Raw genomic sequence first — 14583 nt, forward strand, 5'->3', positions numbered from 1 at the left:
ACTGTACCAGTCTTCACAATATCAAAAACGCCTTTGTAAGTGGCATATGAAATTATTGAAATTGACGTAGCTTCAAAAGAGAACCATCGCAATGTGCCTAAGAAAAACTACTTACCAGGCTACGTGTTATTCCTTTAGTTCCAAGCTTTATGTTTTCATTCGTAAAGTTATCAACACTAATACTGCAGGAAAGAACATCATTTGGTGACATGAAAATATATTCGGATATCTAGGAAGTGAAAAGGTGTCTTTCAGAAAAACAGAGTTAAGCACCATGCAAATATTGAAGTTATTATAATATGTCATACAATTCTTAGTCATGAATGAAATATAAATATTACTGAAACTAACGAAATTAAAAATTAGACAACGTGAGCACACAGACATACACACGCATGACGATTGACGGATCTACAATACAAGTTACGGGTTCGACAAAATCCAATAACTTTGGACCAAATCCTATGGTTGTGCTAAGAAATCAAAGGAAAATCGATATAAATAGCCGTTCACTAAAATAATAGCCAGCGAATGTATATCCTTTGTGATTAATGTATAATATACACAATATTATGCCTTATATATATATATATATATATATATAATGTATATTTTTTTTATAGATGTAGTTAGCGAATGTAATTATTTTTAGTTGACCGCCCAAATGTGTAACTTAATTTGCTCCAAAAATAACCTGAATCTGATATCATGTATTAAAATTCAGAACTAATAAACTTAAATTTTAAATTCGCCTCTACATACAAGCACATATATATACACATAATTTTAATTGTACGAAATTGGAATCTTTTTGGTTGTACTGATTACAATATGATAGCCATCAAACACAAGCACAAGAATTTATCTTGTCAAGTGACGCTTCCAAAACAACCTCAAAATAAGAGAGAACTTAAAATTAATTCTTAAAATTTCAAGGGAGGTCTTTGCAATTATCAAAAGCGTCAAGGATTCCTTGTGATCAAGTGATCTTTTTAATGAAAAAGCTTGGCCTCAGTGAGTTATGACCTAACCATATCCTTCCTAATTTATTGCAACACTCAAATTAATTTAAAAAAAAAAAAAAAAACTATGCATAAAGTTCACACTAAAATTGCTGAATCTTAAATAATAATTCAACATTATCGACTCAACTTTTTGCTTCTATAAATACTTATATGATTTACTCTTAACTTTCTCAGCCTAGTCCATCAAATAACAAGTCTCTTGTTTCCTCACCAAAAATGAAAAACTTTTATTCTTCAAGAAAACACTTGATCTTATTATTTATTCGTATTTGTACTATAGCTATAGTTGTAATTCCAAGATTGGTGTTGGGTCAGAAATGTGGGTGTCCAGAAGGATTATGCTGCAGTAGATGGGGTTATTGTGGCTCTGGGAATGCTTATTGTGGGCAAGGCTGTCAAGGAGGGCCTTGTTATACTAGTACTTCAACAAACAACAATAATAGTAATAAGGGAATTTCTGACATTGTTACTGAATCATTCTTCAATGGAATTGCTAATCAGGCAGCTTCATACTGTGAAGGCAAAGGGTTTTACACAAGAGCTGTGTTTCTTGAAGCTATAAATTCTTATCCTTAATTTGAAACTGCTGGTTCTTCTGATGATAATAAGCGTGAAATTGCTGCTTTCTTTGCTCATCGCTCATGAGACTGGACGTGAGTTGTCTTTTTCTTACAACCTGCCTATGGTTTACTATTGTTTGTCATTTTTACTTGGATCCTCCTTTCAACTTTTTAACCTCTAATAATTTCTCCGTTCCAATTTATGTGATGCAGTTCAACTAGGTGCTGAGTTCTAGAAAAAAATAAAGAATTCTAAAATTTATTGTGTGAAGTAAGTCATAAATATTTGTGTGACTATAACTTATTTAACTAAGAATAAAATAAGAAGTTTAAAATTGAATTGTTTTTAAAATGTAGTATAATTTTTCCTGAAACAAACCAAAAAGGAAATTACATCGTGAGAAGCAATAAAGTAAATATTTTGTGCCTGTAACACTCTTAGGGGTCGTTTGGTTTGAACACAAATTATGATGAGATTAATTATGTTGGGATAAGTTATACTGGGATTATTTATGTTGGGATTAGTTATCTTGATATTATTTCTTATTGATTGTTTGGTTTGTTGTATTAAAAGTAACATGCATTGCATAACTTTTAAGAAAAAGTTATTTGTTTACAAAAATATCCTCCACCTTATGTAGTAGAAAAGAGTTTTGAGAACCTCAGGGCTATTTTAGTCAATTTCACTGTTTTATCCTGGGATAAGTTATCCCAGGATAATTATTCCACCTTCTAATGGGTATAAGTTATCCCAGCACTATTTTTAATCCTAGGATAACTTATCACACGATTAATAACCAAACAAAGGATAAGATGGTATTAATTTTTTATCCCATCACTATTTTTGCTTAACCATCGTACTAAACCATCCTTTAGGTGTTAAAACAAGAAACTACACTTTGGAACAAACTAAAAAACGGAGCATAAGTATTTTTTACATGTTTGTGGTATGTCGTCTTGTTATGTGCCATCTTATGCTTACTCCATATCTTGATTTCATATGATGGTATATGACTGGTTAGAAAATTAATTTAAAATAAAATAAAGATGTTTGGCATATGCCAAAATACCCTTAGAATTAAGTTGTGGATCATAATATTTCTATGATTATAAAAATGGATGAAAAATTTAAATTAAAAATATTCAATTATAAAAACATGTCATTAATTAAATAGATGAAAAAGAAAAAGAGTCATTTAAAAGGACACATGTAATAGTAATACTGTATAAGAGTTTAACTAAGAACTTTTTAATCCTTCGTAAAACCAAGATTATTAACTTGGAAAATAAGAAGGGGAATGGAGAGACACACCACGTCTTAGTCAAAATGAAATGACTATTTTCAGATCCGTCACAGCTATATATACCATTATTACATATTTTCACAACTGCAGTCTACACAAATAACTTTCAACATATCACATCATATATATACTTTAAACTCACACTATCATTTCTTTTTCACTTTAATGCAGAAATGTGCTACATAAACGAGATAAATGGTGCATCTAGGGACTATTGTGATCAGACAAACTCAAAGTACCCTTGTGTCTCTGGCAAGCAATACTACGGTCGAGGGCCAATCCAAATATCATGGAACTTCAATGACGGGAAGGTATTTTTTTACCCAAATTTATAAGGGAGGATATTTTTAACCCTTTTCCCAAAATAGAGGGGTATTTTTTTTGACCCTTTTCCCTAATAATATTATGAATACTACTAAAGTCTATTAGTATATAATTTGGTTTGTCTAGGCTAGCTACACCTATACAATCATTTTCTAGACATGATAATACAGAAGTAGGTGGAAAATTATAGATCCTTAAGCTCTCAAAAACTTGCATGTTGCTTCAAGATTTTGCTAAGTCGTTCGAACCTGAATATATTTGCATTCTCTCATAACTTTTGACCGTTAAAAGCTCCATGGAGGTGATGTATTTATGTTCAGGGTAACGTTCAGTAGCTTGTACATTTCATGAATATTTTTGATTTCTAAATGTTTTAGAGGCCAATATGCTCTATGTTATATATTAAAGGCTATGAATAATTTTAATTCATGAGGCATACGTAGTTGATCATGGGATAGAAGGCTAAGCGGTCCGGTCAATGTAAATATAAGATATCGTGTACCGATCACTTCCCCTTGTAGCCCATTAAATTTGTTGGATATTTCATTTATTCACTCGAATTAAACCTTGTTCTAGTTGGACACCTCAACTCCTATTAAAGTGTTCCAATTAGACACTTTCGGTTCAAAGTTTGAATTCTTTTTTAAATTGAGGAGAGATTCTTATCCGTGAAAAAGAAAAGATACCCAAACTTGGTCATTTCACTATGATTTTAAAGCATTGCAAATCCAATAATCTTTTTATTTAGTTTTTTTTGTAAGTTAATATATCAAAGTATTACTTACTACTATATTTCCAGTTAAAGTTGTAACTTGATGAATATGATGCACAGAATTAAGTCTTTTTATGCGAAACCAAAAAAGAAATAGCTAGGCTTCATGCTATTAAAATACACAAATTCTAGACAAATTCCCAATCACTATCGATTTTTTTTTTAATAGTACAACTACTTTTTGTGTAAAATCAAAGACTCCTAATTCTGTTGTAACAATTTTCTAATAGCTCCAGTGTCCTTCTGCACCTCACGAATGCAGTGTCCAGTCCATTATAGCAAGGGGGAATGCGTGACGACATAAGCTAGAACACTCCTCAGATTTTTGCATTGTTCACCTATGAAGGATGAACCTTTCACACTCTTCAAGCCTATAATCAAATAAAAGTAAGATTTCATCGTAAACTACGATAATTTTAGTACTTGGGTAAAGATAAAACAAAAGTACCAAACTCGTATAAGACACAAAGTCACTAGACAATATATAGTATAGGCCATCGTATAAAAAAAGGGATAAGAAGAAATATGGTAAGTTGAAACGCCTCAATCCGAAACTAATTTAGATATGTTTATGAATCGTATATACATGTTTCATTTATTTATGTTCATTTAATTCCAATACTAAGGAAAACTGATAGGTTCTTTAAACCTAGAAATTATATAAACTAGTGAATTTGCTGAGGTTCGCGGTTAAGAGAACGAAAAAAATTAATTCATATATCCTATGAAAATTCTTGTTAATTTATAACTTCTACTAAATAAAAAATACAAAAAATTAACAAATATAAAAGGCAAGACATTCATATGAAAAACACAATTTATTAGATTATTCTTTGAAACTTTACGCTGGTTATATTACTTTATTTCGTAGATATTTGGTTATATGTGTATTTATTTCTTATTTTTTCTAGTATATAAATATGTAAATATGTTTTGACTACATGATTTTTTCCACTTGTTAAATTTTAGAAATATAAGAAAAAAGAAATCAATTAAAGTAGAAAAAAATGAAGAAAACAATGCCAAATTGTTATCTTCGTTGGCAGAATCATGAGAATTCACTTTTTCTCCCTGCCTACATATTTCTTCTTTTTCCTTCTCTTTCCTTAATTATCATCCTTTTACTTTGGGGAATTTTATAGCCTAATGCCATTGAGTGATTTAGTTACAATATTTGACCAAATGTATTTTATTTATATAATTACATATAATATACATAATCAGTGTATAAGTTTTGTATATTTTGGCCATATTGGTAAATAAGTTTGACTTTACTGTACATATTGGCAAGTTTTCTTTTATTTTTCATCCGCCCTTCTGTTCCCGCCCCAATCTTAACTCCGAACAATTTAGAAATTGCAATAATAAATTATTTTTTCTTTGCATAGATCTTACCACTATTTCATTATATTTTATTATTTTTCTAGAGACTAAGAAAAATGGCAAAAGATTAAGTGAGAAACGGTATAATGAATTGCTCAAATCATGCATCATCTCAAACTTTCAGTTTGTAAAATGATTAAACCACATAACATTACATACTAAATTAATTGCCAATCAAAACCACCATATATCTAACACACATTAAACACCACCACAAAAAGATAGTCATCATCAATAGCAAAAGAACTACTAACATTTTACAAACTGAAAACAAATCCAACATGGGATTATTCCATCATGCCAACTCAAGAAGAACCACATAATTTACCATACCAAGCTCAGAAGCACTTTATTACACAAAGCATTGGAGGCTTTCAAAAAAATATATTACCTAATGATATCCAAAGGGAATTGGTGAAGGAATTGAAGCCTAAGGAGCCTTGGGGTTTTGGTTTGTCCTTATCCTTTGGATACTTTCATTTTATACATAAATTCAGTGGAAGACAAAGAGGTTTGTCGTTACTTTTTCTTTTAATGGAGATTATGAGAGGACTGCTTTTAATGTTGTTTAATACTGATTGAAGCAAAATGAATGGTGTCCACTGTTATAACCGTTCGCATCATTTTGTTTTGGAATTCGAAAATAGTTATCGAAGAGGGAAATGGAAATAAAATGCAAAAAATTGAGAAAAAGATAAATAGCTTTCTTGATCATATAGAGATGCCACATCACCTTGTCAATTCCTAACATCAGTGTCTCTCTCTATATATAAATTGTTGTTCCCATGATTTTTTTCTAACCGAGCCTGTCAAACCATTTGAACCATAAGAGGTTACAATGGGTTAAATGGATTATTTGATAATTAAGAGGTTTAGTGGGCTTAAATGAAATGTAAGTTACAATTGAGTTAAGTAAGTAATGAGAGTTATTAATACTAAAAAATGGAAGAAAATGCCTCACCAATCCCTTCATTACTGCCTCAAAATGGAGACGATATGCGTTCCTTTTCCTCCATAATTAAAGAATTGAACATTGAGTATCGAATTGCAATAAGTAATCTTTTAAAGCTTGTATTGAATTAGGAATTTTCCATGATTATATTTCATTTTTAATTAGAAAAATGAGGTAAAATGTTAAAAAATTGACAAAAAAGATAAATGTCAATGGTAGTCATAGAGAGGTGTCACATCACCTTATTTATGCCTACCTTATTTTATAAATAGATGTTTATGCTTATAGCCTGTTTGGCCAAGCTTTTGAAATCAACTTATTTTGAAAAATGATTTTCCCAAAGTGTTTTTTAAAAAAGTATTTTTGTTGAGAAGCAGATTGTGTTTGACCAATTAGTCTAAAAAACACTTTTGAGCAGCAATTATTGTTTGACCCAACTTTAAAAAGTGTTTCTAAGTGTATTTTTTTCAAAAATATTTTAAAAAAAGTGCATTTGGGGAAAAACTATTTTTTTTTTTTGAAAAACAACTTCTGTTGCTCCTTATAAACACTTATTTTCTCCCAAAAACTTGACTAAACATGTTATTTAAAAAAAAAAAAAAAAAACATTTCTTGAAAAAGAAAAATAAAAACACTTTTGATCTCACCCAAACTTGACCAAACAAGCTATTATTGCCATGAGGTTATAAAGTCTTAAACTAGAATAAGTGACTTTCTAGAATTGATATTGACTAAAATCATTAACGCTAACCTGCAGTATGTTACTTTTACTAAATGAGTATTCTAAATTGTGACAAGGGCATCTCCATGGTTAATACTGAAACCTTAAAAACATTGTAGACTAATAGGACAGTCGCATCCCAACTTGATACGATCCCGATGAGCACGCATGAATCAAGGTACATTGTCTGAGGCCAAGTCAATAAACTCTGAGCCTTACAAGCCATGGTGATGCGAAGAGAGGTTGTGGAGACCTTTGAGGAGCTTCATAGGATTGCATGTGATGTGTGGATGATTGCTTGATCGCATGGAAGGAGACGATAGTGGTTAGCCATGCAAATAGGCTATTCTTTAAAGTCAAGTCATCATCCCAAAAGAAGACTACCAAACAAGGCCCTTACTTTATTAAAGGTATTTTTGTAATAGTTAGCCTAGTCTTCTTTAGCATAGTAGTATAAATACTACATTTAGTCATTTCATTACTTAGTTTTTGATGTACTGAGAATTGATATTATTAACATAGTTTGTTTGGCTTACTAGCTCTAGTTTTAGGCTTAGTTGATAGAGTGTCGTTCCATTGTTGTAAATGAACCGTTATCCTTGAAATTCATGAAGAGTTTTTCATTTGTGGATATCAATTGAATTTCTATTGCCTTGATTTGAATTAGTATTGGTTCAAATTGTTAGAGTTAGAAAGGAGGATTTTGAAACCTATTTCCAAGTTTGTCTTTCCATTCCATCTAATTTGGGTCTTGCCTTTATCTTCTCTTCTCATCCTCAATTTCTTCTATATTTAATTCCGCGTTTTCTACCTGTGTTTGTGATTCTTAGAGTTTCACTATCAGATTTCTATCATTTGGTATCAGAGCTTAGGCTAAAGGATTGTGCTTAGAATTCTTAATCTTAGGTTCATCTTATTTGAAAATCCCAAAAAAAAAAAATCTGGAAATTAAAAAAATTCAAAAAAACAAAAAAAAATGGTGTTGTTGAGTGAAATTGAGTCTAGATTTTGAGTTCCTAGAGCTCAAATCTACCTAGATCTACAATTTCAAGTTGTTCGGAGAAGTTTTGGGCAAATCACCATTGTTGACTTGAAGGTTTTTTAACAAGTTGAAGAACAAGCAAATGGGTCTAGTGATTTGAAGGTCAATTGATTTCGATTTGGAGTGGGCTTTCTTCTGTACATTGAGGGAAGCTGGACCTAAAAATTGGAAGCAATTTGAGTTGGAATGAAGGAGTTGAAAATTTGAATGTTTTTGGTGTTCTTGAGGATCTTCATAAGTTCATAAGGAAGAAGATGCAAAAAGGAATGTTTGATCCAAAAAAAAAAACAAATCCAAGTCCAAGTTGAAAAAGTGTTTGTTGGGGCAAAAATAGCAAAATGTCTGAAATAGTGGGCTCGAGGTACTCCAAGTACCAAATTAAAAAAATTGAAAAAAAAAAGGTACCCCTGAACGGAGAGTTTGTGGCAACGAAGTCAGTTTCCCTGACCGACTTGCAAATAATGATAAAGGATAAATGACCGCCTCATATATCAATGGCTAATCAAATTTATTCATCATACACTTAGTTCAAGGTAAAATACAGAGTAAAAGAAAAGATAGATGACAAGGCACATTTACTTTTCCGTAGATTAGTATCCACCCATATAATAAACATTTATTTTTTTTATCAGGAAAAATCATAGCATCCACCCATATAATAAACACCATGGCAGGACTGTATGAGCTTGATCATCTCAGAAAGAGTCCTCTTGTTGATTTAGTAAAAGAGCTTATGGGTGAATTTCATCAAGCAGTATGCTTACAGTCCTAGCATTCTCTAAAGTTCATTTCTCCTTGTTTCAAGTTACTGGCTTCAAGTGCAGACGAGTACAGACTTTACTTGATGACTAGAGCTGGCTTTAAACTACCTGGAAACCAATATCCAACTAGCTCAACCTTGTTAAAGATATTGGGAGGAAGATTGCAAGAAAATGTCAAAGGAACAACAGGACATCAAAACAGAGAATCTGAAAGGGGAGGGAGGGTGGAAGGGCTTGCTAGCGGATCAAAAAAGTGGGCGAAAAGCCCTTGCTCTCATGTTCGAGTGTTTTCTCATCGTTTAGGCCCGTGAGTGAGATTTCTGCTCATTGCAGTCACCTCCGGGATTCTTCGCACCTGGATAGTACCAGGACCCTTAGGTACTTAGTCGAGTGATGGCTCTGCAGTTGCAGGAATTGCAAGTCGGTCTCTCAGAAAAGGTTGGTTTGGGAATAATTCATTAAGCAGAAGCTACCGTTGCACTTCAACATTAACCATGCTTACTGGTTTAGCATCATGTATGATCCTTTGAAGCCTGCTTCTATTCAACTAATTCAGTTGAGATACCTCTACAGAGGCAGGCCAATATAAGCATCTTCTAGTTGGGAAGACTTTGCTTATATTTTGGCATCTTTTAACATTCATCTCCAGTGTTCTTTCATCGTATCCAGGAATTTTTAGTATTGATAGATCCAAGGTATTTCAGTCTCAATATAGCTCCATAATTTATCATAACTAACGAAATTTGCAGATATCCGAAGATTTAACCATTTACTTATGTATAGAATAAGTAAAACTCATGATATTTGACTGGTCTTATATATAGCTAGGCACACGAGGTGATTCTCAAGTTGGCATTCAAATTTTTTTGTCCTACAATTTAAGCTTACGAGGTGGATGAACCACAAGAGAGTACCTTATGAATACCAAAGTACAACTCTAGAGGTGCAAAGAAAAAGATCTTTTAACAATGCCTCAGTTCATATGTTATCAGGTAATAGCAAAAGTTGTAAACAACCAGTATTTTAAAAAGAAATAAGTGCAAAAGAACGATCAGGTCTATGGAGTTTAAGGCAAAAGAGTCTAAAGTGAAACGCATGCTTTTCTTAAGTGAAGTACCAAATTTATGGAAAACTAAAGCACTAAATATGTATGAATTTAGTACTATAATAATCAAACTGTAATTAAAATAACTAATTTCAGCATCCACTATACAGTTATGCCGATATTATCCAATTCCTCTAAAGTTGAGATTCAAAAAACTGACAAACATGTCATTATTGGAAGCAGACACTTTTCTGAAGCAATAGCCCCTCACTTCGCATCGCTTCCTTGCGTTATGTGACAAAGCACATGTCTAATAAGTTAGCTGATATCTTTCTCCACATGCTATTATTGGAATTCTTAGGCATAACTTCACATCTCCTTCTCACCCCTTGATGTGTTATATTTTCTGCAACCCTGTGCTTTTAAATGCATAACCAAAACTCTTATTTCTAGTTATATTTATGAAATAAATATTACTTGAAGACATTCAAAGCTCAAAGCATAGGATACCTAGAACTAGAGGCCTGCAATGCATTAATCGACTTTGCTTATAACACAATTGCAAGTAAAAGGAAGGCATATCCCGTATCCAACAATGTAGTGACATACAAAAAGTGTTTACTATTTACACTCATCCTAAACCAACTGATTGGAACTTCCAATACTTGCATAGACTTTCCTCGCTGATGGAAGTTAATCATTTCTTGAGAAAAACTACCATCACCCAATAGCTACTTCAAGCAGTAAAAATCACAACAACTACTACAACTCAACCTTAACTAGTAAAATGAATCCTGTACATCTATTTTGCTCCATTTGGGCCTATAACATTGTGAGGATTTCCTAGTGGCCGAAGCAGTGGGAGAGTTAACATGAGTTTGCAGGTTCGACAGAACAACAGTTTCGACTCAAACCCTCTATGTGTAGAGAGAGAATGAACAACAAATATCGATAGAGTTAGATGCGTATTTCGAAACCCGTATCTCCAACTCAAAACCTAAAACATCTAATTTTTTGAATTAGCCACTTGGTCTAAGAGTTGAAATAATAACCTTGAGAATCAAACTTAAAATCATAATATCGATGAGAGTGGTTGAATTATTGCCATTTGGGTACACATATTACCTAATCCCTATGTGACGAGAGGTGGCAGGTTCCTGAACTAGTGGATTTGCTTGCAAATTGGCACATCACCTTATAAAATAAGACCTATTGCAAGGATATCATAAGACGACTAGTCCCCGCCATAATTATCCTCTGTACTCCCCACTCAACATGAATCCTTTAGACACTAGCGAACACAAGAAGATAAGCAAGAAACCCACTCATAGGAAACATTTCCTTCATACCGAGCACACCCAAATACTAGTAAATATGGAGAAGATAGGCAGAGGAGACTAGCTATGTGCCTCTCCCACATACAAGACAAAGAATGTAACAACAAATAATTACATACCAAGGTTTTGCGGAACTCTTGTTGGGCAGCTTCTCTTTCCATAGCTTTAGTTTTCTTCTCAGCAGCTTTAGCAACTTTCCTCTCTTCATTAGCAATTCTTTGCGCTTCCTTTTTCGCTGCGTCTTTCCTCATTTTCTCAATCCTCTGCATCTCCATTTCATGTATGTACTCTTTCCTAACTTCCCTCACTTTTTTGGCGTATTCGCGCCGTAAAAACGCGAGCTTAGCTTCAGCTTCTTTAGGATCTTTAGGTTTTGTCCATGAATTAAGGTACTTGTTTGCTGGAAGGAACCCGTGGCTGTTCCTGTCATCGTTGTGATGAGATTTTACGGCGGACCCGCCCGCGGCGGTGGTGGAAATTGATCGGAAAAAGGGCTTTAGGGTTTGGCCACGGAGGAGTTGCATTTTGCTGCTTTTTTCGTTTTCGTATTCGTATGTTGTGAGGTGCTGAGATGCACTTATACACAACTAGTGTATATTGGAGTCAATTCCTCAAATAGTGATTCAACTTGTAGAAAAAAAATATGAGATAAGGCATCATTACCCCTCACCTTGTAGCTTTTTTACTACGACACACTTTATCTAATTTTTTATTCTATTACCCTCCTAAACTATTTAAAACTGTAATATTTTATCCCTAAATGCTGACGTGACAAGGAGAGTGTGTACATAAAAAACAGAAAAACTTAATTTTTTTTCTTAAAAATCTATATCTTCTTAAAATATGAATATAGTTTTCCACATTTTAAAAAAATAATTAATTTTTTCAAAATTTTATAAAAAATCAGTTTTTTTCAAATTTTGACAAGAAAAACACTTTTTCCGAATTTTATTTGAAAAATAAAAGTGTCCTAAGAAAATGAAATTATGAAAATCAAAATCTTTTAAGACATTTTTAAAATAATAATCAGGCTTTTCATATTTTTAACAAATCCATTTTTTCATTTTTTTTTTTTTTTAAAAAAGGGCTTATTTAAAGCTTTATTTTTTTCCCTTCTTGCCATTTGGGCTTGTTTTGTAATAATTCTGATCAGCTTCTAGGCCCAGTTGTCTTTTAGTTGGCCCTGGCCCACTCCCTATTAAACTATTGGACTCTTTGACTTTTGCCCTTTTATCTACTGGATAAAATAGACTGCCAGTTTTTGAATTAAAGCTGTCCAACAGACTGCCCCTTTTTGAATTAAAGTTGTCCCTTTGTACCTTCTCATATGATACAGTGTTCGAGGTACCAACTTCTTCCGACGTCTTCCTTATCTCGGGGGCAGTGCCGTTTCCGGCTAGATTAACGACGGTGTGCAGATCTTCTAAAATTGAGAGTTCGAAACCCCAATCTTCTTTGAGCGATTCTATGGTCCTCGGAATTACCTTCATGTTCTTCTCCACACAGATACGAGCCCATAGCATGTGTGTTCTATGTTTCGTGTCTTCATCTACTCCGACGTAACCTCCACACTTGTTCCCAATAAATTTGAATGTCTCTGTTGACCAGGCATGGAGTGGAATTCCGAAAACCTTTATCCATTTATGTTTTGACTTTTTTGTGGTTAGCTTTGATCCGGCCACTGGCGTCCACCATTCGAGAGTCAGCCTCCTCCCTTTCCAGAACCAAACACCTGCTTTAACCCTACTTGCCTCCAGTCTGGATGGGAGCTCAAAGAGAAATTGGTTATGGTTAATGGGTGTGACTTTAAGTCCTGCAGTGACTTGCCACCTGCCCACAAACCATTTTTGGATGATATCTGCATTTGGGCTTATATTAAATGGATCATTAAATTCTCCCACAAGACACCTCGAGATTTCATAAATATAACTAGAAATAAGAGTTTTGGTTATGCATTTAAAAGCATAGAGTTGCAGAAAATATAACACATCAAGGGATGAGAAGGAGATGTGAAGTTATGCCTAAGAATTCCAATAATAGCATATGCAGAAAGATATCAGATAACTTATTAGACATGTGCTTTGTCGCTTAAAGCAAGGAAGCGATGCGAAGTGAGGGGCTATCGCTTCAGAAAAGTGTCTGCTTCTAATAATGACATGTTTGTCAGTTTTTTGAATCTCAACTTTAGAGGAATTGGATAATATCAGCATAACTGTATAGTGGATGCTGAAATTAGTTATTTTAATTACAATTTGATTATTATAGTACTAAATTCATACATATTTGGTACTTTAGCTTTCCATAAATTTGGTGCTTCACTTAAGAAAAGCATGCGTTTCACTTCAGTTTTTTTTGCCTTAAACTCCATGGACCTGATCGTTCTTTTGCACTTATTTCTTTTTAAAATACTGGTTGTTTACAACTTTTGTTATTAGTTGTAGTCAGTTCATCTCTTCAGTTCACATGTTGGGTTTGTATAGGTTTTTTCTTGATGAGCCAGATTTTAATCTATCCAGAAGGTACTGAGTAGGTTTTCCTTGGGTAAATTTCTTGTGGCACTTCAACTCATCATAGAATATATTTGTAGCGCTGAAAGCATTTGCGAGCGTTTGCCATTTTTTCACACTGTTGTTCTGAATTTTGCTCACTTGCAAATGCAAATAATCTTTGGTTTGTTCTTGAAATTGTTATTCTTCCTCAAACGATTTTGGTCGACCGTTGTTGGTAGGACTGTTTTGAATAAATTCCAGGATGTAACTTAATTATTTTTTTTATCTTTATTTTTGGTACCACCCGCCTCCCCCTGACCCTGCTAACGCTGGATGCTTTGTGGATCGGGATGCCCTTTTACCCTTGTGGACTCTACTCTCAACTCCCGGTAACAATTGAGAAAATTATCTGTTTATTTGATTGCTAAATCTGGCAGGAATTTTACTAACACAATTGGGAGTGTGTATTTAACTCGATCTAGTCACCAAACCTAGAAAAATATCGATCTGGTGAGAATGTGTTATTAGTCCCTTTAATATATGGATCTGGTGTGTCTGCTAAGCTAGCCTTTCCATTTTTACTTCCTAAATGCCTCTCCACATCCTATAATGGAGACAAGTACACCAACTTAAGTTGTTTTTACCTCAGTTGTCTTAAATTTTCTTCATTTTATTTGTATTCCTGCTTTGCCTGTTGCTCTTTTTGATAAGGTAAATAATTTTATTAATGTTGGGAGAATCCCATATACAAGCCGTATACCAAAAAGAAGAGAATCTAAACCAAAACATTGTTCTCTACGAAAGAGAACCAATTACATCTGTAACACAAGCACCTTATGGGTGGTGCCATTTATTTGTATTCATGTTT

At 33.3% G+C, this 14583-nt stretch overlaps 1 protein-coding gene and 1 pseudogene across 1 annotated transcript; one reads left to right on the plus strand and one right to left on the minus strand.

The window, feature by feature from the left end:
* Positions 1–816: 816 nt before the first annotated feature.
* LOC132615953 (endochitinase PR4-like) lies at positions 817–7680 on the plus strand (annotated as a pseudogene).
* Positions 7681–10383: 2703 nt separating this feature from the next.
* LOC132612671 (uncharacterized) lies at positions 10384–11750 on the minus strand. Its single transcript, XM_060326786.1, has 2 exons — positions 11346–11750; positions 10384–10413 (listed from the first exon to the last, which is right to left on the minus strand). The coding sequence occupies exons 1-2, from the start codon at positions 11748–11750 to the stop codon at positions 10384–10386; spliced, it is 435 nt and encodes a 144-aa protein (XP_060182769.1).
* Positions 11751–14583: the final 2833 nt, after the last annotated feature.

Source organism: Lycium barbarum, chromosome 10, assembly GCF_019175385.1.
Source record: "Lycium barbarum isolate Lr01 chromosome 10, ASM1917538v2, whole genome shotgun sequence".
In the NCBI taxonomy this organism is placed as follows: domain Eukaryota; kingdom Viridiplantae; phylum Streptophyta; class Magnoliopsida; order Solanales; family Solanaceae; genus Lycium; species Lycium barbarum.